The 23,640-nt window shown below is 37.5% G+C and overlaps 2 protein-coding genes across 2 annotated transcripts; one reads left to right on the top strand and one right to left on the bottom strand.

The window, feature by feature from the left end:
- Positions 1-4,566: 4,566 nt before the first annotated feature.
- LOC105445094 lies at positions 4,567-11,150 on the top strand. The gene is made up of 4 exons (XM_030982062.1): positions 4,567-7,498; positions 7,996-8,211; positions 9,360-9,449; positions 10,498-11,150. Exons 1-4 carry the CDS (start codon positions 4,627-4,629, stop codon positions 10,632-10,634), a joined length of 3,315 nt encoding a protein of 1,104 aa, XP_030837922.1. The 5' UTR covers positions 4,567-4,626; the 3' UTR covers positions 10,635-11,150.
- A 4,012-nt stretch (positions 11,151-15,162) lies between these two features.
- LOC589484 (cholesterol 24-hydroxylase) lies at positions 15,163-22,334 on the bottom strand. Its single transcript, XM_030982061.1, has 6 exons — positions 22,267-22,334; positions 20,933-21,017; positions 20,395-20,505; positions 18,632-18,720; positions 16,282-16,348; positions 15,163-15,498 (listed from the first exon to the last, which is right to left on the bottom strand). Exons 1-6 carry the CDS (start codon positions 22,272-22,274, stop codon positions 15,355-15,357), a joined length of 504 nt encoding a protein of 167 aa, XP_030837921.1. The 5' UTR covers positions 22,275-22,334; the 3' UTR covers positions 15,163-15,354.
- Positions 22,335-23,640: the final 1,306 nt, after the last annotated feature.

Genomic DNA, 23,640 nt, shown 5'->3' with positions numbered 1-23,640 from the left:
GGAAATTAAGTTCTAGAGGAAGCTTTGTAGGTGCACCGCTATCGCAAGAGATAGCGGGTGCGTGTATCTACATTGTAGGGTCAAACAGTCTTTTTTAACACAATTTTTCTGACACAATATGAAAAATATGTACATGTTTTTATTTTCCTGCAGCAACTACTTGCCCAAGAAGACGAGCGATGTGAGGAGTCGCGGTTGCAGGGCTAGGGCTTTTTTTTTCAAGCATCAAGATCAAGGAAAGAGTCACTGGTAAGTTTCACTGGGTATTCAAAATTTTGTATCCAAGACCAATTCGAGAGATCGACAAGAGCTGTAAGATATTCTCCGATAGCGGCGCTATATTACTTTGGTTGTGCTGCCTACTTCCAGGACAGGCACGAGTGAATAGCTTTCCTATTGAAATCAGCCAAAATCATGATGCGTCATTATAACGAACGGTTCTAAAACGCTATCGAAAAGTGATTTAAACATTGATTTAAATCAGTTTAAATAAGTGTTTTTGTGAGTATGGGGTTCCGTTGCGGATGAAATGATCAAATTAGCCGGCAAAAATTGAATTCTGTAGGATTTCGGCGTAAAAGACCGAAAGTAGGTAGCACAACCTGAAGCTGGACCCGCTGAGCCAACAGCGCACGTCAACCAATCAGAAACAAGCATTTAATTCATTTAATTTAACGCCCTCTAGCGGCCAAATAGTTATTGTCAATCCCCCAATTTCATCATTCCCAATTAGGCCACTTGTGGTGATGGTGACATACACTAAAATAGATAATGGACCCCTTTTTGGAACTTGATACTTCCCTTACTGGAATGTAATCCCTTCTTCCATAGCGGTGTAACCCTACTAAATTTGATGAATACCATCTGTAGTTTTTCCTATTAAATGCTGTTATAATTCTTGGTTTATATAGGCCTTGTCTTCATTTTCTATTTTTCTCTAACCCTTTTAGACATGCTGACCAGAAGAAGACACTGTGGTGTTGGAAAACCCAACCCCCTTGAGGTAGCAGCACAATACACAGAGAAAGAAAAGGACCCTCCTCACTTCATTGTCAAGCTGTTTGAGAACAAAGGTAAGCAACATCATTTTTTAATTCATAATTAAGTTTCATGGGGCTGCTACAAGTTTAGGTCGTATACTGTCCAACAATATTTGATTGATGTCACAGCAGAAACATAACTTAACAACATAATTTGCATATTTTGCACATTCATTTCAACTCAAGTTCTTTTGTTTTATGCCTCCGACATGAAGTGGTGCCGGAGGCATTCTGTTTTTAGGTTATCCGTCTGTCCGTCCATATTTCTTCTTACCACGATAACATAAAGGGATGTACATGTATACCTGGTGTTCTAGAAGGCGCTGTTCGATGGCATGTTGTGCGCCGCCAATTTTATCCCGAAGATTGACCAGGCATATTTACATCATTTTTTTACTGTTTGGAACATGGCATTGTGTAAACACCGGTATGATCGAATAACATATATTGGTGTCAATGGCAACTCACACCGTCTGTCCGAGTACACATTGTCAAGATATTCTGACAAAATTAATTGTACTGATCAAATTGGCACTGTGATTTTTGGAAACATATAAATTCCTGCCATTTCCATCTCAACATAAAAGAAATAGAATAGTGAATCTGGCATAAGAAAATCAGACACACTTCTTGGATACTTTTTGTAATCCTTACTTCCTCAAACTCTACAATGTACAGAACCTGCAAACCCAACTCTTGGAGGGTGTCCAAAATGAAAACAGTGAGAAACAAAACAAATTGAGTTGAGCTGGACATCCTTATTTACTACATATAGAGTATATAGGGACAATGTCTAGATGTGCGCCTGAAAGTAAATTGCACGAAATAAATTGCAAATCAATATTTTGTTGAAGATGACTTTCAGCTGTGACGTCAACAATCAACTATCGTTGTTTAGAGGTACCATAATGTTGGTGTAATGATGTCTTACTGTAATTTTTCTTACAGGAAGAGGGATAGTGGCACAAAGAGACATCTCAAAAGGGGAGTTTTTGTTGGAGTACCCAGGCCAACTTATATCTGCCCAAGAAGGCAACCAACGTGAGGAGGAGGAATCATCTGGTTTTCGTTTTTTTTTTAAGCATCAAGGACAAAGCTACTGGTAAGTTTGCACGTTTTATTCCTATTAGGAGATTATGAAACGGGCACTGTCCATCCGTATGTGTACTACCTATTACTTTTGGATGGTTCGTCCTATCATTACCAAATTTGAATGGTAGATGCATTAGCTAGGGAGGCCTATACATTTTAGTGTGGTCAAAGGTCACTCAGACTTTGTGTACAAAATGTTAAATTTGTACATAAGATGTTAAATCTACATATTACTTTTGGATGGTTCATCCCATCCTCACTAAAGCTGGATTTGGGGGTCATGCGGTCAAAGGTCATAGGGCAATAAATAGCTTGTGGTCGTGTTATCTCAAGAACCGATTGACGGATTCTCACCAAACTTGGCCCATGTATGTACCTTAAGGGGCCAATGATGAACTAATTCGATTTTTGGGTTATGAGGTCAAAGGTCACAGGGCTCATTATATATGCAATAAGAGCTTGTGATCACGTTATGTAATTGGGCTTAATATGTAAATCGCGCAATAGTGGAGGCATCATTTTCGACTGCGCGCAGTCGAACATCCATCTAGTTGAATGACATACAATATTGTACACTTTTCTTTGGAATACAGTCTTGATGCAACTGATGAGTGTGCTTTTGGGGATAGACTCGGCCGCCTCGTGAATCATGGACAAGGGAGGGAGGAGAACGCCCGAATGAAGATACTAGATATGAAGTCACATCCACACATGTGGATAATTGCTACAAAGAACATATCTAAAGGGACCGAAGTTCTGTACAATTATGGAGTTCGAGAACTGCCGTGGAAGAAAAAGGTAAAATTAATTTTGATAAATTTAGAGTATGATGGAAATTACAAGATTATTATCAGATGTGATAAAAGTCAAATTTTACCTTTTCATGTTTTTGCTTGTAACCCATGATAGACAAAGCAATACAAGTCGATCATGTATGTGAGATTCAATTCTTTACCTCTGTACATTACCCATAATACTAAAAATTGCCCCATGTGATATAGCTAAACTGATTACATTTTGGACAAGTTTCTACTCATTATTTGGCTTTATTCATCTAATTTCTAATTATTTTTCCCCTCAGCATTTCAGAGGACAAGTTCAAAGGGAAGAAGAAGAAGGAGAGACACAAGTCCACCAACAGGAAAGAGGGACTCTAGGACAACAACAAGAAGGAGAGATGCAGGTTCACCAGCAAGAAGGACAGACACAAGGACATGAACAAGAAAGAGGGACTCTAGGGCACCAACAAGGAGAAGACATACATGTCCACCAACAAGGAGAGACACAGGTCCACCAACAAGGAGAGACAGAGGACCACCAACAAGAACGAGGAACACAAATCCACCAACAAGGAGGAGATACACATGTCCACCAACAAGAAGGAGAGACAGAGGGCCACCTACATGAAAGAGAGACTCTAGGACACCAACAAGAAGGAGAGATGGAGGTCCACCAACAAGAAGGAGAGACAGAGGGCCACCTACATGAAAGAGAGACTCTAGGACACCAACAAGAAGGAGATATGGAGGTCCACCAACAAGAAGGAGAGACAGAGGGCCACCTACATGAAAGAGAGACTCTAGGACACCAACAAGGAGGAGAGATGGAGGTCCACCAACAAGAAGGAGAGACAGAGGGCCACCTACATGAAAGAGAGACTCTAGGACACCAACAAGGAGGAGAGATGGAGGTCCACCAACAAGAAGGAGAGACAGAGGGCCACCTACATGAAAGAGAGACTCTAGGACACCAACAAGAAGGAGAGATGGAGGTCCACCAACAAGAAGGAGAGACAGAGGGCCACCTACATGAAAGAGAGACTCTAGGACACCAACAAGGAGGAGAGATGGAGGTCCACCAACAAGAAGGAGAGACAGAGGGCCACCTACATGAAAGAGAGACTCTAGGACACCAACAAGGAGGAGAGATGGAGGTCCACCAACAAGAAGGAGAGACAGAGGGCCACCTACATGAAAGAGAGACTCTAGGACACCAACAAGGAGGAGAGATGGAGGTCCACCAACAAGAAGGAGAGACAGAGGGCCACCTACATGAAAGAGAGACTCTAGGACACCAACAAGAAGGAGAGATGGAGGTCCACCAACAAGAAGGAGAGACAGAGGGCCACCTACATGAAATAGAGACTCTAGGACACCAACAAGGAGGAGAGATGGAGGTCCACCAACAAGAAGGAGAGACAGAGGGCCACCTACATGAAAGAGAGACTCTAGGACACCAACAAGAAGGAGAGATGGAGGTCCACCAACAAGAAGGAGAGACAGAGGGCCACCTACATGAAAGAGAGACTCTAGGACACCAACAAGGAGGAGAGATGGAGGTCCACCAACAAGAAGGAGAGACAGAGGGCCACCTACATGAAAGAGAGACTCTAGGACACCAACAAGAAGGAGAGATGGAGGTCCACCAACAAGAAGGAGAGACAGAGGGCCACCTACATGAAAGAGAGATTCTAGGACACCAACAAGAAGGAGAGATGGAGGTCCACCAACAAGAAGGAGAGACAGAGGGCCACCAGCAAGAAGGACAGACACAAGGACATGAACAAGAAAGAAGGACTCTAGGACACCAACAAGGAGAAGACATACATATATACCAACGAGGAAAGACACAGGTCCACCAACAAGAAGGAGAGACTCTAGGACACCAACAAGGAGGAGATACACATGTCCACCAAAAAGGAGTGACAGAGGACCACCAACAAGAAAGAGGAACACAAATCCATCAACAAGGAGAGACACAAGTCCACCAAAAAGGAGTGACAGAGGACCACCAACAAGAAAGAGGAACACAAATCCACCAACAAGGGGAGACACAAGTCCATCAACAAGAAAGAGAGACTCTAGGACACCAACAAGGAGGAGATACACATGTCCACCAACAAGGAGAGACACATGTCCACCAACAAGGAGGAGATACACATGTCCACCAGCAAGAAGGAGAGACAGAGGGCCACCAACATGAAAGAGAGACACAAGTCAACCAACAAGAGATAGGGACTCTAGGGCATCAACAAGAAAGAGGAACACAAATCCACCAGCACAGGGAGACACAACAAGAAAGAGGGACTCTAGGACACCAACAAGAAGGAGAGATGCAGATTAATCAGCAAGAAGGACAGACACAAGGACACGAACAAGAAAGAGGGACTATAGGACACCAACAAGGAGGAGACATACATTTCCAACAACAAGAAGGAGAGACACAGGTCCACCAACAAGAAAGAGGGACTCCAGGACTCCAACAAGGAGAGACACAAGGACACCAACCAGTCGAAGGAGAGTTCAAAGGATTAGAACAATCTGAGCATCCACAAAACTGTGTATCTCCATCAAGTTGTTCCTCAGATGAGGAAGAGCAGTACACACGCCCAAGAAGGTTCATCTACCCTAACCTATCTAAATCATCAAGTGAACTCCAAAATCATTTTGACAGTGATGAATCTGACCTTGATCCAACATATCGACCAGAGGAGGGTAGCAACGAGGAATACAGCAGTGATGATGAGGCAACTCTTGAGATTCATCCAAGAAATGTTCAAGTGCGCAAGAGACCATCTTCTGTTATATCTACACCAGATGAAAAACCTACAAAGATTTATAAACAGTGCCTTCCAGGATCATTTTCAGGGCCAGAATTGCCACATCAGAAAACCAATGATAATATGGAAACGACACACAAACACGAGGACAAGAAAACAAGGTACAAGAAGCCATCAAGGCCATGCCCTTTCTGCAACAAAGCTTGTGGTGAAAAGCTCTCGAGACACATTTGTTTGGTACATAAGGATAAGGAGCAGGTGAAATCTGCCATGCAGCTGCCAAAGCGGGAGAGAGACAAGGTGTTCTCAAAGTTCAGGAAGGAAGGCATATACCAAGTAAATAGAGAACGTATGAAAGATGACAACCCCATTTATGAAAGAGAAAAGTTACCAAAATCAGGGAATGATGACAACCTTAAAATGTGCAGTAACTGCAAGGGCTTTTACAGCTCACATTTCTTCTGGCATCACAGGAAAGTTTGCCAAGGTGATATATGCACTCCATCTGAAGGAGTACCAGTAAACCTCATGGAAGGGAAAGATCCAGTGTATCAAAAACACCCAGACTTTGTCACTGACATACTTAGTAGATTCCAGAATGATGACGTTGGGAATACGTGTAGAACGGACAAAGTGATAGTTAATGTTGGACATCGACTGTGGACTAAACACAGATCCAAAAAAGACAAGAAACTTGAAGTAAGAAAATCAGTTATGGCTGATATGAGAAGACTTGCCACCTTATACACTGAGTTTAAGAAGAAACACGAGTTTCATGGGACTGCAGATCTCACAATGGGACATGCTGGAGACATGTTCAGTAGAGAGCACTTCGAATCTTTGACGGAGGCAATCCAGACGCTCACTTATGATGAAACTGAAGGCAAACTAAAGCCAGGACTGAAACTCTGCTTGTACTTTGTGCTGAAAAAAGCTAGCAAAATCACTAAAGCTAGTTTTCTTGTATCCAGGCTAGATGAAGATGCATCTGAGATTGACAAGTTCGTAGAGATTCTTGACTTGAACCAGAATTTGATTTTTGGGGATGCACACTACGAAATCCAAAAGAATCGCCAAGTGCGTTTGAGGAAGCCTGCAGAGCTCCCGCTTGAGGCTGACATTGAAGCATTGAAGACATACACTCAAAAGAAAGTCACAGAAATCATCTCTGATGAGTTCCTGGTTTGGGATTCTCACACATTTGTAGAGTTACGAGATCTGACTTGCTCGCGATTGACATTGTGGAATGCAAGGCGTGGTGGAGAACCCAGCAGGCTTACAACCGAAGAATGGAGAGATGCAGAAGAGGGTGTATGGATGCAGAAAGACAAGATTCATGAAGTTAAAAATCCAGCCCATCAGGAACTTTTATCTCAGCTCAAGATATGCTACCAGACTGGGAAGGGCACTAATCGCTTGGTTCCAGTCCTGTTCCCAAGAGACACTGTGAAACCTGTGCAACTTCTATGCGATCAGGAAATCCGGCATACAGCAGGAATAAGACCTGATAATAAGTACATATTCGCTTGTACTCAAATGTCTCATGACCATGTTGGAGGGTGGCATGCTCTAAAGAATGTCTCAGACAACATCAGCCTTTCGTCCAACGTTACGGTGAATGCCACCAAGAACAGGCACAGAGTGTCTACAATTTACGCATCCCTCGACTTGCCTGATGCTGACTTGGAACTATTTTACCGGCATATGGGACACTCCTCTACAATCAATCAAACAATCTACCAGACCCCACTTGCCATCCAAGAAATCACCCGAGTAGGGAGTCATCTCCATCATATAGATATAGGAGGTAGGTAAACATTTATACAAATTTTGCATTGGTTCAATGTACCATATTATATGTACAGCAAATTTATGATTATCTCGAGTTCAGATTTATAACAGCGAGGCAGTAGTAATAGAAATAAGAGCTGATATAATTTTGAATTGGGATAGCATATAGGATAATAACATCGAGCAACAAAACAACCAGTAAATGATACACCCAATTGTACATTTATATGAAAACAATTGCAAAACATTGATGGAAAAAACTTGCACCATTTCATATTCCCAAATCTGAAGCAAACCTAACGCAGAAAACAAAAATGTTCATCAAGTGATATTTACTATTTATTTATTTCATAAACTCTTTGTGTTTGGTATATATTTATTTTGTATTTGTTTGATTGCACTATTACAAATTTGTTAATTTGTTTATGCTCTCTCTCTCTTATATTGACTGTTGTTATATCGTGTATGCAAATTATTGATGTTCGCATTTTATATGTCTTTCCCTTCCCATAGGAATGAGGGCACGCAAAGAATCTGAAGCGTCTGATGACGATGGCTGCTCAAGTGCACCAGCGACCTCAAAGGATGGCTGCTCTACAGCACGGGTGAACTCTAAACATGACGACTCAACTCTAACAGTGACCTCTGAGGATGGCAGCTCAACTACACCAGCGACCTCAAAGGATGGCTGCTCTACTGCAACATTGACCTCTGGGGATAGGTCTTCAGGTAATATGAAAGCGAAGTGTTTTTTTTTTTGCACATTGTTGCTTTGATATTAAACAGGGAGTTGTTCCCATTAACTCTGCAGTTCAACTATCACATGTGCTGAATTCATAGTTGTATTGTATTGTTGAGAATCATAGGCATGAGTTCAAAACTTGGTTCTTGTAGAATGAATCAGTTCATAAAGGTTTCAGCATATGATACAATGGAGATTCATGAAGAAAAAAAAAAGTAGTAGATTCATGCATTTATATGACAAATATTGGTGTAAAACTAATTGGATCTGCTCAGGAACGCAACACTGTATGGGAAAAGTTTATAGCTGACCATAATGAGAAGTTTTCCCAGCAACCATTGTAAATACTGAAAGATTGTGTGATATGGATACAATTTGAATCTAGCAACTGCGAGAGTAATGGTAAAGGTGTATTTGGCCTAGACATTTAAAAGTTGGAGGGACACATGGGCTCTAACTACCTGTGCGCATGCATACAGCTTGTTGATTGATTTATTCCATATTTTTTAGCCCATGTGAGCAGAATGCTCAAGTGAGATTTTGCCATCCGTTTTGTTTGAAGGGGGTATACTGGAATCAGCGTGCAGTCGGTTGGGCGGTCGCGCGGTCGGTCGAATCTTGTGTCGTGAACTACTTCCTCAGTTTTTGAACAATTCTAGTGAAATTTGGCACAAATGTTTGCCTTGGGGTGTTGATGAGCAGACACACTATAGGCCCCTGAGCAAATTTACAAACTTTTTTTTCCCCCTTGGGGCACTATGGGGAGGTTGCGAAATTCAGGTGAGCATCTAGTCTACTGGGCTCTTTTTGAGTATTTTTTATTTTATTTTTGCCACATCATATGAGATGGGGATTTGAGGTTTGCAAAACATTAATCACCCTGTTTAAATTACATTATCTTTTGCCCATAAATAAATTGGTACATGTAGGTGTCCCGATGCTGTGGTTATGTTTCATGAGATAAAGCAAATTCAGGGGAGGGTAGTCATGCAAGCTGCAACCGGAGTGTTGTGCGTTTTAAAGTATTTTTCTTCTTTTCAAACATCTTTCATAGATGTAGGCACAACATGTGACAAACTGTGAAACATGTCTGAAGCGTAGAAGTATATAAGGCTTATATGTTATGTCATTACAGCCCGAAGGTACAACCGCTGGTCAAAGCAGGGAAGCAAGCAGTGCAAGCAGTATTTCTCTGCAGCAATCAAACAAGGGGAACCATTACCAGGTAAGCTTCTTTGTGTTTATGTTTAAGTGCATCTTTAGGCAAAGGGTTGAGAAAAGTTGTAATTTTGTTGTCATTTTAAAGGGCAGGAAACTGGTATAGCATGTATTAGAAGTGTGCATATAATTTATATAAAAATCAGAATATTGTGTTCCAAGAAACTAAGTTCCAGGGATCCCCAGCTTTCAGTTTTGGTAGCTTCCATTTACTAGTTTCAAGGTCTAGTCATTATTATACCCCTGCCAAACGAAGTATATAGGAATCAGCGTGTTGGCAGAAGTTGATGACAGTGGCAGAAAGTGCATTGCCATGGTAATGGCATATTATGACAAACAAAGGGGGGGGGGGGATCTTGCGTCGCGAACTACTCCTTCAGTTTTTAACAATTACGTGATAACTCAAGTATGACTTGATGGAATATCATCAAACTTTGAGTAGGACTTGGCAATTAATAAATTTGATTTTGAGTGACACTGCAATAGCTGGGGGGGGGGGGGGGGGAGGGGGTTATTCCCCCATCCATCAGATGTTCTTCGTTTACGCGATAATTTGAGTATGACTTGATTGATGTCATTAAACTTGGTGAGACGGTCATGTAGGACATGACAAGTAACTCAGGACTCATTTGATTTCCCCACCCCCATCTCGGACCTCTGCCATATATCAATGTGTGGCATGTGTGTATACATGGATTATTTGTTTTACAAAAATGCATAGTCAAATTTATTGTTATTCCTATTTGATTATGCACATATGCAACTTTTTTTCCAGGAGTTCTACTTTTTTTCTTCAGTTTCCAGCATTTATGGAGAAAGTGCACTTAATTGACATTAATTGGCTTTTCATGTACTCTGAAAGATAGCTTAGTCAAATTAATAATAAGTATTGAAATTTCATATGAGTTGATAGTGCAAATATGCAAATTTGTTCAATATAATGCAGTGCGTGAGAGGGCAGAGGCATACCAGTCGACTAGTTCCTATTTAATAACCTAAGATAGTATCGATGATGACAAAGGATTTAGAATGTATTGTTCTTATTTCATACCCAGGGAGGAAGGCCTGCACCACTTTCCTGCAAAGACATCAAATCACCATGGAATGGCAGGCGGTAAGAAATAAGGTGATGAACGAAAGGAATAAAGCAAAGAAAAACTTTGATGACAGAAAGAGGAGCTTCCTAAACTAATAATATTAGTTGGGTCAGATCATATGGTCTGATTAACATCTTTTGTTGCCTTTTTTGGCACAATACATGTACCTTCACCTGTATATTCCAGTAGGTATGTGGCTTCTAAATGAATATTCATGAAAGAGCTTGCACAAGGACTCATCCTCGTTTTGTTTCAGTGTCAAGCCTGGTCCTTTATCTGCACATGCGCAACCTGTAACTTGCTCTAATTTGTGATAGAGCTGAATTGATGAAAGTCTAATATGGTGGGCAAAGAGGTCAGTTGAAACATTGGTGTAATGATGATTAATGAGCCTGAATGAAGTTAGTTTATTTCGGTTTTCCCTGCCATTGACTTAGTGTATGTATTAAAGAAAGTGCTAAATGGTTATATAGTGGACATTTTGTAACCTGGATGTATGCAAGTTAAATGAATATTAAAGGTAATACAAAGTTTTGGGAATATTTCACTAGGGTCGGAGAATAACGTTTAAATTTTCATTATCATTGTAAAACCTTGTGTACGAAAAACCGCCTCTGAATAAATTGGGCTCTAAAACGCTTTGGATTTCGAGATATTCTAATATGAAATTTATCGGTGCTCCCGATAAATTTCAAATAGCGCCTACGGTCATATAACGGTAGCTGCGACCATGAAAATCTCGGAATATGCAGTTCTGATATTAGGTTTCCAAAAGAATAGTCAAGAAACATTGCTTTAAAGCTAAAGTAATATCAATCCGGAGAGGGCGCTATACAACATAAAGAGTTTATTATCTACAATTTCATCACTTTAGACTCGATTACAACAGCGACAACGATCATTGTGTTTTGTTGGATCGTATATATGCTTCCAATATGCACATTTGAACAAAATTCATGACCCCATACCAAAACTTTGTATTACCTTTAAATTTAATTCAGGATCAAATGAAGATGACATGTATCTAATTAATGATGTAATGATGAATACTGCTTTCAGTGCATGATGAAGGTTTGGACATTAGAAATGATTGGTTGCACACTGTACAGTGAAGTGTAGTTATGCAGTCAAACTTCAAGTTCAATTCAAGTTTATTAGAGTGAACTACATATTATTAGACAAAGGGTATTTATAGTACTTGATAATGATGTCAGTTTGAGCACAATCCCTTTTCGAAGTGTTTTTGAAGAGCATCAACTTGATTCCACAAGCACAGATATTACAAAGACACTTAGATGTCATTTTACTATCTAATCTTGCATATATATGGATTGCACGTTTGCATCTAGTTGAACTTTTGTTATTGTTATTCCTGTTATTGGAATATTTTACAGCATTGCCTTTTATATGGTGTACATATTTGGCTACATCAGTGTTCTTTGTGACAAGAGTAAATAATGCTAATTTGCTCATTTAGTGCTATAATAATTACATGTGTTAATGTTTTTATTCATGAGAAATGTAGGAAAAGTATAACGATTACATTCTGACCCACTAGGTACGTTGTAGTGTTGCATAACATTGGGCACTGTCCCTATTCATCCCAGAATAGACATCGAAATATGAAAATGACTACATCGGGATTAATTTCAGAACCGAAGATCTCCACATGTATGTTCTTTCTTTTGCTTTCATTTGTGAGGACCCAGACCAAAAATGAGATGACTTCCTTTACTAGATTCAAAAGATACAGGCAAAGTTTTGACCACATCTTAATTTTACACCTTTTTTGAGAAGCTCTGTTTTCGTTCATGCACGAGTGGTTATTCATTGGTTCATGTCAAGTTAGTCATGGTTGGGTAGAGTATGTATGTTCCAATTATATGTAGAATTTCAAGGTTAAGCATTATTAGTTTTATAAATATTTTAGAAATATAAAACTACTACTGCTACTACTACTACTACTTCTACTACTACTACTACTACTACTACTACTACTACTACTACTAGTCTTGTATTACTACAACTACTACTAGTAGTACTACAGTACTACTACTGCTGCTGCCACTGCTGCTACTACTGCTACTACTACTACTACTACTACTACTACTACTACTACTACTACATTGGAACCTCTTTATAACGAGGTCCTTGGGACCATGAAAATTACCTAATGTTATATCAGGTTTCTCATTATATCAGTGTAAAAAACCAAAGAAATATAAAGAGCTGGGACCAGCAAAATTACCTCGTTATAAGAGGATTTTGTTATATCCGATATCGTTATAACGAGGTTCCACTGTACTACTACTACTACTGCTACTGCTGCTACTACTACTACCACTACTACTACTACTTCTACTACTACTACTACCACTACCAAGGAGGTTTACTACCAAAACCACCACCACACTACTTTGTTCTGTCTCTCTCCCTCCCTTTCCCTATTTCCAATTTTCTGTCTCTTTCTTGCCATTTCTTTATTTTCTTGCCTGATGATGTGATACACTGAAATATTTTCTTGTATTGTCTGTGCAATTTAAATTGTTTCTTTAATATTCAATGTGACTATTAATTTAATATTTTGCATTGAGATCTCTCCCATTTATATAATATATGTATTCTACTTCATGCTTATTTATAATTTTGAGCATGTGCCCAATTTTTATTGCTTGATTTTAGACTTGCTCAATTAATCCATGGTTTACCTTTGTAATAAATTCCTTGCTAATAAAATAACTAAATAGTTCCCGCGTTTTGTTTTTGCTTTTGAATGTGACCTTTTGTGGATGACCAGTTGAAGATGTGAATGCATATTTTGATTGAGTTTGTGTCCATATACACATGTCTGTGAGATTCGTTGTGTCTGGTTCGTTTTGTTTGGCTTGTGCTAAACGGTCGGGTCGCGTTCGGGTTCCTTTTTGAAAGTTAGCATATGGTGTCTTCACATGCAAGATTCTTTTTCCTTTTCATATTTTTCTTATAGTATACAAATCCATTCATATGACATTGATAATGATATTATGATTTATAAAGAGGATAGTTATAATTATGATAATGGGATGAAGATGGTAAAAACTGTTGCGCACCTGTTGCGCCCTGGATCCGCCACTGCATGTCATATCGAGTATTAACAAAAACAAAGGACATGTGCGAATATACCTCCACACAAGAAAAAAATGATAAAAAAAACATTAATAATAACATAGACAAAATAATCGATAAACTTGTACTTCAAGGAGACACAAATATGTCTCCATTGAGTGGGTGTTTCCTAGAAGTAATGCATGTCTTCAAAGACCCAGGAAGTTTCCAGTTTGTGGAATTAAATCAAATAACAATAATAATAATGATGATGATAATATTTCTATAGATCTGACATTTGGGAGACATTTTGGTGTTATTATACCTACTTATAGGAGACACCCACATGAAGGAGACATTTTCGTGTTAATAAACAAGAATTTATAACAATGTTAATAGAAATGATAATAATGATAATAGTTATTATAATTATAACGATAATAGTAATTTAATATAGACTAAGCCTATGTGCAATCCTTATAACCCTTTAGGCTTGTATGAAGACTAATAGTATGTTCAAAAATCTATAAAGCAAAACATACATTTTAATTATGTTACATTTATATATATATATACATATAATTATGTGTGCATGCTCAGTATCACTATCATTAGGAGACATGTCTCCCAATAGTATGAGAAAGACAAAATGTCTCCCTTTTGTTGCTCAGATAGTAATGAAACGTAAAGGAGACATAAATTACGACGGTATATCTTTTACCGAAAAAGTGTGTCTTTGAGGGTAAAAAGTAATTAAGTAATTGAAAGACTCTGGTTTGAAGATCTTTTCTGCGAAATAAAAACGAAAGTTTGTATGCTTGTTTTAACTTTATGGTACCATTTTGCTACTGTCTCCAAAATATTGATTTTTATCACATGTCTTCCGTATGTGCAATCCATAGTTATATATATATATATATATATATGTATATGTATGTATATGTGCGTATATATGGATATATATCTATAAAAAAAAAAGTTTAAGCTCACTTCCTTATTTTGTATTCATTATGTATCATGACTATATTGTTTATCTTATGAATTGTTTTGTATATTATCTTTGTAAACACATTTTATATTATGTATTGTATTATTTTGAACGCAGAAATAAAAGCAAACAAACAAACAAACAAACAAACAATGATTAGTTGTTAGAGTGCTCCTTAGTGAGTGTACTCTCTTAAAAAAAAGAATGAATTTTCACTCTTTTTTCACTTTCTTGGGAGTGACGTCCGTGATCACTTGTTTAGGTGTGAAAATCGATTTATTTTAGAGTGCTCTCTAAGAAGAAAAGAGTGAATGTTCACTCTATTTTCACTACATTTTCACTCTCCAGAGGAGTGACGTCCGTGATCACTCGATTTTTTTAGAGAGTATCCAGAGTGATCGTATGTGCACAAGTGTACAATGTTTAGTGGTTAGAGTGCTCCTTAGTGAGTGTAGTTGAATTGTACCCCCTTGTAAGTGTTTAAACATAATACATGTACATCAAATCCACAATATAAAACAATAATAACAGTTATCACACAATGTGTCCTAATATGATGTGATGATGCGGGTTTCTCATTGTGATTATGTCACAGGTTTCTCATTGTGATGTCACAAGTTTCTCAATGTGATGTCACAGGTTTCTCAATGTGATGTCACAGGTTTCTCAATGTGATGTCACAGGTTTCTCATTGTGATGTCACAGGTTTCTCAATGTGATGTCACAGGTTTCTCATTGTCATGTCACAGGTTTCTCATTGTCATGTAACTTTTGCAGCCATCTTTGGGCGTAAGAGTGACTGCTTCTACAAAATCAAAGCTCTGGTTGGGTACAAGTTGGAATTCCAGTTGCTGAATGAGCTTACATAGGACCACCTTGGATTCAATCTAATAGGAATACAATCAAAATTACAAAAGGAATCTGCATCAAAGGTTGAAAATATATCCTAGTTGATAGTTTTAAAAAAAATGGAAATCTGTTTATTTTGTTTTCCAATCAATACTATTACAAAGATGAGAGGAAAATAAATATCAATAACGAACAAAGATTCCTGTTCATCTGATGACTGTATCAAGCTGAAAGCCCTCCTAAAGCATGATTCATATAAAACATCAACAAAATAAATACCATATTTTAATGTCAACTTGTGTTCACAATTCCATAATGCAAAAAAGAGGAATGGGACATAGGAGTTCATTAAAAAAAAAAATCATGTTTACAAGTATGCACTGCTATGGGATTTATATTGCCCTTAAAGGTAAAGACCAGTTATGGTCATGCGATTGCATTGTGAAAGAAACGTTGTGGAATCGATCAGAAAAGGTTGATCATCTAGCATCTAGCATATGCAAGGTTCTGGAATCATCAAAATGATAAGAAATTTGGCCCATTCTTCGTAAAGTTACAAGCACTATACACAGAAAGATGTATATGGGACTACCCTATATCTCTCACAGACCATGAGAGAAACAAATTTACCAAATATATGAATTAGTAGGCGGTTTCCCGGCAAATTTGTTATCATCATATATTAGTCAAAACATATTCTTTCACATGATTGGTAATGAGAGCTTCCATTTCATTTTTTGAAATTGGGGCGTTTCCAATACTGGTCTTTACCTTTAAGGGATGCCTACTGTAGATTGTACTACTTTGATTGATATACTCACCATAGCAAACGTCTGGCCGATGCAGGCTCGAGCACCCAGAGAAAATGGTATGTACGCAAATAAGGGGCTGCAAGATCATAAAACAAAGTTCACAATATAAGGTAATACAGACATTTTGGTCAAGGCCATGAAAAAATCTATTTATTTTTCTTGTTATCGTCTTTCACTAGGACTTAATTTATGGTTAGTTTCATCCTATTGGCTTTGAAAGCTTTTAGTACAATAAAGGTCGGGGTCATTCCTATCACCAGGAAGAAGAAAAAAAAATTAAATCAATTTTTACCTTTTTACTGACTTGAGATTTATTAACATGTATTGTTTTGTGGTTTCACATCATTGATAATAAAAATGTATGACTTCTTATAAACTGTTTATTAAGTGAGTGTCAATAATGTGACCCAGCCCCACAAACCATCAAAAAGTCGCCATATTACAATTTTATTTTAATAGCTTAGGTTCTGGTTCTAAGAGGAGATTCTTAGGTTTAAAAATCATGTATTTATTACTCATCAAGTTTCCTAACCCAACTAAAAAAGAGTAAAATGTCTGTTCCGAAATAATGTTCCTTCAGTTGGAGAGTATGCAGTCTATTGAAACACTCTGAATCTCAAGGTATTGTGCAAAGTGACAACTCTATTTATCTATCTGCGTATCTCCTCCCGGTTCGGAGGTTGATTGCAACATCTCGCCATTTTCATCTTCTGCCATTCTGGTGCACTCTTGCAGTTTTAGTCCACTCCAGTTATTGCATTCTCTTCCCAGTTGATTCTGGGTCTCCCTCTAGGTCTACTTCCTTCCACTCTTCCTTCCAATACATCCTTTAAGAGGCTTTGGTGCCTTTTAACATGACCAAAGTATTTGATTTTTCTCTCCTTAACTAATCCTACTAGTGCAATTTGTTTACGCCCTGCCATGTGCAATATCTCTTTGTTGGTTCTCATTCGTTTCCAGGATATTTTCATCATTCTTCTGTAGATCCACATTTCAAAAGATGTTATTCTATTTTCCATGGCCTTGTTTATTGTCCATGTTTCTGCTCCATACAATAGGACAGGGTCACAGACCATACATAACAGTTTACTAGTCTCAACCTAGTCTCAACCTAGTCTCAACCTAAGCGCAAATTTCACCTTTCTATTTGTGAATAATCCTTTCATTGCCAGAGGTGACAACAGGATGATTAAAACTTCTATCATAAAGGGATAAACTGATTAAATCTTATAATACAAGTGAAGCATATCCTGCTCTCTATTTTGTCTATGTATCAATAAAACAGCTTGCTCTATTTCAAGATATAGGAGATAAAAGTGAGACTAGTGGGCCAGGGTTGTAAAGAAATGAAAATTACAACACTAGACAGACTCAAAATCAGATAAACATAGGTCTATAAAATATGCCTAAATACCTATTTAAAGATATAGGAGATAAAAATGAGACTAGTGGGCCAGGGTTGTAAAGAAATGAAAATTACAACACTAGACAGACTCAAAATCAGATAAACATAGGTCTACAAAATATGCCTAAATACTTATTTTAGATTGTTTAATGCTTACAAATTTTGAAATAAGTAGAGAGTATTCTACAATTTGACGATCCTGACCGAATACATATTTATTCAACCCTAACTGAAAATCAAGAGCTTTAATTCAGTTTCCTTCATCATGATATCAAGGGTTAATCATTATGTTTTGGATATATTTTGAAAATTAAATTAATGCCTATTATTATCACGATATAATTGTTATATTCTGATCAACATTTTAGTCTTGTGTGTGGTACTTTCGTAACTTAATTGCTCAGTCTTCAGTGGGTCATATTTTGATTTGCGTTTCTGAACGCACTCGGTACCACGAAGCGTGATTCCTTTCTTGCAGCCTCAATTTTAGAGCGATAAAAACACCTACCAACAACTGAAACGATATCCATTTATTTCTAAAGCATATTTATTTAATTAAATTGAAATATAAGTTTGTGAATTGCATATTTTAAGTTCTTTATTTCAAAATATCAGTGTGAAATTTAATTTTGAAAACCCGAAACCCGAATATTCAAACCCGTGTTTCGGCGTGACGGTCGGGGACCGGGCGGGGAACCGCTTTGACTCAGGCCTATAGTACCATCATATATATATATATATATATATATATATATATATATATATATATATATTATTATTTAATTTAATTTTAGAAGGTCGGAGATGATCCAAACAAAGCAAAAAAATGGTTATGAAATATATTAATAGATTTCCCTGTTATTTTTTCTTTCTTCTCCAACTAACACTAAATAATATCCCTTAATCTATCAGGTTTTTCTTTGACAGTATAATTATGATTGATTTTATTCCTACCTGTCCTCATCCCTTGTGAATCTCTCCGGATCAAACTTCTCTGGATTCTTGAAATGTTTCTCATTCCTACCCATTCCATATACGGGTATCTGAATAGAAAGAGAGTAATAGGAATTGTAAAAAGTGGTTTCATTAATACACTATCATATCTTTATTACTTTCATAATCGTATACATTCTAATACAAAATTATAGTAAGCAATACAGAAAGGAAATACAGAGGAAGCTATCAAGAATAGTGTTTATAACTACCTCTTCTTTATATCAGGTTAAGTGTGCTGGTCCCATTGCTTTGTATTCTGTTCATTTTCATTGCTGATTTAAAAAAAATGATACGAGAAGGTAATTTCTTTGGCCATACGTAATTTGTTGAACTGCAACTTGCTCATGTTACTCCTGTACTGAAGAAGTCATCCCTCGATCGTGATGAGATGAGCAGTTATCAGCCTATATCTAATCTGCCTTTCCTCCTCAAAGTCCTCGAGAGAGTAGTCGCCAAAAGACTAACATCACACCTTGAGACCATGCAATATCAAATGACATCTTGAGGGCAGAGGACGAAAAAAAGCAGCTATGGTAATTCTTTTGGACTTATCGGTTGCATTCGAAAGAATTGATCACAAAGTGCTTCTCCGGGGCCTGCAACGGGACTTCGAGGTCGATGACACTGCCCTGGAGTGGTTCAGGTCATATCTTCACTGCAGACGACAGGATGTGAACTTCATTGGAACTGTGTCGGATAAAGCTTCCTTAATCTACGGCGTTTCGCAGGGTTCCGTCCTTGGACCGGTACTCTTCACGTTGTACACTTCCCTCTTGGGAACGTAGCCTGCCAAAATGGTCTTCAAGTCCACTTGTACGCAGATGACACCCAGCTGTATGTGACATTTGATCGAACGGTGGCAACTGATGAAAAGGCTGCAATGGATGGTGAAGAATTTCATGACCGAATACCTCATCATCTCTTCACCAAACATGAGGAAAAAGATCAAACTATGGACCTCCAAGTTGGCAATGTGTCTGGCTCTCCTACAGTAAGCGCCTGTAAACTTGGGGTCTACTTCGATCAGTCCATGAAGATGTACAGGCACATTTTACAGGTATGTCAGACTGCTTACTTCCAGCTTTCTAACATTGCAGCTATTAGACCATTGCTTATAGGGTAGGCAGCAGAAAACCTTATCCATTCACTAGTTTCCTCACGACTTGATTTCTGTAACAGTTTTCTAGCTGGTCTTCCTTCTGCAACCTTGAAAGAACATCAAGGAGTACAGAATGCAGCAGCACGTTTGCTTCCTGGGCTGAGGAAGCATGGTCACATCTTTCCTGTACTGGCTGAGCTGCATGTGCTTCCTGTCAAGAGCAGAATTGAATCCAAGGTCCTGCTGCTCACATTTAAGGCGATTCATGGTCAGACCCCTGGATATGTGTCATCTTCAATTGAGCGGCGTCATCTTCTCCCCGGTCTTCCCTCAGGTAGCCTTAATCTCCAGATGCCCATTACTCATCTCAAGGGATATGGAGACCGGGCACTTTTCTTTATTGCTTCTCGCCTGTGGAACTCCCTCCCATCATTTTTTCGCGAAATTGACAATCAGGACCACTTTAAAGCTTCACTCATGACTCAGATCTTCCTTCAGACATTTAAATGTAAACTTTATCGGAGGAGCTCGCGCCTTTGAATGTTTTTTTAAAAACAGATATATGGTGCCATAAAAATGATGTGAATCTTCATTATCATTGACTGTGGATATACATACTTACCATTACAACACTGCCTTTAGGCACTTTGTATCCACATAGATCCATCTCATGAGGTAAAAGTCTATGGATATGACCAAAAGGAGGGTTGATTCTAAGAGCCTCTTTCAAAACCTGAAAGAGAAGACAGTTAATAATATACATTAGCCAAGAACTATCAGCATTCTATCGATGTAATTAAAATGGATTTCCTCAAAGTTGAAGGGGGAAAAGACAAAAATATCCTGTAAATAAATGCCCTGTAAGGTAACAGGTGCGTGAAATAAGGTTCAAAGCTCTTGGGAATTCATGTTTGAGAAGTACATTTTTGAACTAGGAAATCCAGAAGTTTATCAATGATAAATTATAAACATTGATGCAACAGCAAGTCCTACACAAATGGTTGCCATAAGTAAGATACTATTTTGTTTTGATTGTAAAAAAAAAAAATCACTGTTTTGTGTCTTCATCGGACATTGTTTTGTTAATGAAACTTTAGTCCTACGGTTCATAACAAAAAGTGTAACCTTTTGATGTAAAAAGAAAAGAATTGCAGTCTTACCAAGGTTAGATACTTCATCTTGCTGACATCTGAATATTCAACATAGTTTCTCCCTTTCAATACAGTATCAATTTCATCACGGAGTCTGGGTGAAAATGAAAAGATCAAAAAGATTTATAACTATATTTTAGTTGAATAAATTAATTTCTTTGGGATCAGCAGGTATCAGTAATATTTCTACTAGAAAAATAAATCACAATAATTGTTAACTGAGAAGGAAACTTAAGCAAATTGATAAATACCAGGAAAAGTTTCCAAACGTGAGTTTAATTTTATGTCAGAAAATTATTGCAATTTTAAACTTGCCCATAATAAAGGTATTTCGACTTAGATCAGAAAATAAAGCAGCAAAGGTTACCGGAAGAAGCCATTCTATGTCTCAATAAAAATTTCTGATACTGCTACTCGAAATCATCATTTATAACTTCATCAGCTATTGCAATTAACACAATTTAAAAAAAAAACATGAGGTCTCATGAGCAGCAAAATTCTGTGAAAATGTGTGAATGATTTAGGACCATTATTGCAGAGATGCCAACCTTTTGACACAAAAAACAGACCGAGTATCCTAAAAAATCAGATTTTGGAAAAAGAAATCAGATTTTCACGAAAAACTTGACACTTCCACTGGTCCATCGGCCCCGGGCCAGTCAATTTCAGAAAAATGTTTTACTGGTAAGTACGGTCAAGTAAAATGTTTGCTCTTTCATTAGAATTTTAAAAGAAAAATTGTAAAGCAAAGTTTTTTGTTGGTGTTGCGGGGGTTTACTTGTACCTGTTTCAATGCAATTCCGCTGTTTTTATGGGTTTTGAAAAAATAATTAAAAAAAGATTTTTAAATCGCATTTTAAAAGGTGATATCGTATTTCACTCTGATTATCGTACTAAATATGAGTACTAGATATAATCGTACTGGTTAGCATCTCTGTTATTGTTTCAATCCCTAACAATAATCCTGATCACACTTATATACGATAACTCTGTGGTATATAAGGTGGTACATCTATGTAAGGATATGGTACCATTAGATACAAACAGGAGGTACATCTATGTAAGGATATGGTACCATTACATACAAACAGGAGGTACATCTGTGTAAGGATATGGTACCATTAGATACAAACAGGAGGTACATCTATGTAAGGATATGGTACCATTACATACAAACAGGAGGTACATCTATGTAAGGATATGGTACCATTAGATACAAACAGGAGGTACATCTATGTAAGGATATGGTACCATTACATACAAACAGGAGGTACATCTGTGTAAGGATATGGTACCATTAGACACAAACAGGAGGTACATCTATTTGAAGATACGATATTCACTTTTTCATGACTTGAGGATTTCTACCAAGATGAAGAAGAGTGAAGGAGAGAAGGTTGAATGTTGTTTCCTGACCTGGTGGGTACAAATATCATTGAAATGTTATATCGTTCAACAATGTAGCATTAAACACTAGATGGTAGATATGCAAACCAAACTACAACTTACAAAGAAATCAACCTGACTTCCAAAAACATCCCTGTCATGTCATATTTACACAAAATCTGATATATGTATATATATATATATATAATTTTTATATATATATATAGGCGTGAAGAAAATGGTCTAGAACGTGAGACGTAGCTGTACTTTTCGCACTGTCTCGCACTTTTATATGTATATATATATATATATATATATAGTCTTGTTTTGATAAGGCCCCTAAAAAAAATCTACTGTTATTTCAGTCAATATAGAGCTATATTAGAGAAGGGTAGCGTCTTCAGTTAACAAACTGCTATCCCAGGGCCTGGCATAATAAAAGAACAATAAATTTAACACATTTGCACACTCGAAAAGTATAAACTGCACACAACAGCAGTTATAAAATATAAGAAACTGAGATTATGATTTACAAAATGGTGCGAAATAACTGATTTTACACATATATTTAATTAAAACATCAAATAATTGAATCAATAAATTGTTTAAAATGTAAAATATAAACACTTGGATTACATTTGCAGTCTATTCTAGGATAGCACGTATTGTAGGAAGATTTAACATAACCACAATTTTCTTACACTGACAGTTATATCAACTTCCTTGCTAACTTTTCATACTGTAAAAGCAGATTTACCTCATAAACTTTGGAAATTAACTTAAGAAATAGTCTATAATGTGCAAAGCGGTCAACCATCTCCTTTGGAAGATCAGAACCAATGCTTCATACTTTGAAAACATCCTTAGTAGGCATAGTACTATAAAGGTGATTCATGGATCTGTGTTAAAGGTAAAATGTGTAATTAGGATTCAGGGTTTTATAGATACTGTACAGTGCGTCCTAGAAAAAACGAAACCGAGAATTATCGATGTTTTATTATAACTTAATCACAATTATAATTGATAAATGACACATTGTTAAGCTCAGATCCTCCTCTTTCATTTGATGCAACTCATATAATGCATATTTCAAGCATGAGTGATTAAAATGAATTTGAAGAGAGGAAAGCAAAAAGTCATTTGGCGGACGGTATCTGAACTTCAAAAAGAAAATTATATTTCTAGAAAGTTGAGTTTCTGCCCTTTCATATGGTAACTCAGTTAGGCAAAATGAGCTAGAAATAACAAAGTTCTGTTTGTTTGCCTGCCGTAGAAACAAACTGAATTAACAAAAGACTTAACTCTGTTTCGTTGACAATCGGCCGTAGACG

This window comes from Strongylocentrotus purpuratus, unplaced genomic scaffold (genome assembly GCF_000002235.5).
Source record: "Strongylocentrotus purpuratus isolate Spur 01 unplaced genomic scaffold, Spur_5.0 spur5_scaffold_12, whole genome shotgun sequence".
In the NCBI taxonomy this organism is placed as follows: domain Eukaryota; kingdom Metazoa; phylum Echinodermata; class Echinoidea; order Camarodonta; family Strongylocentrotidae; genus Strongylocentrotus; species Strongylocentrotus purpuratus.
The sequence above is the reverse complement of the archived record's forward strand: the minus strand, read 5'-3'. Positions and strand labels throughout refer to the sequence as shown.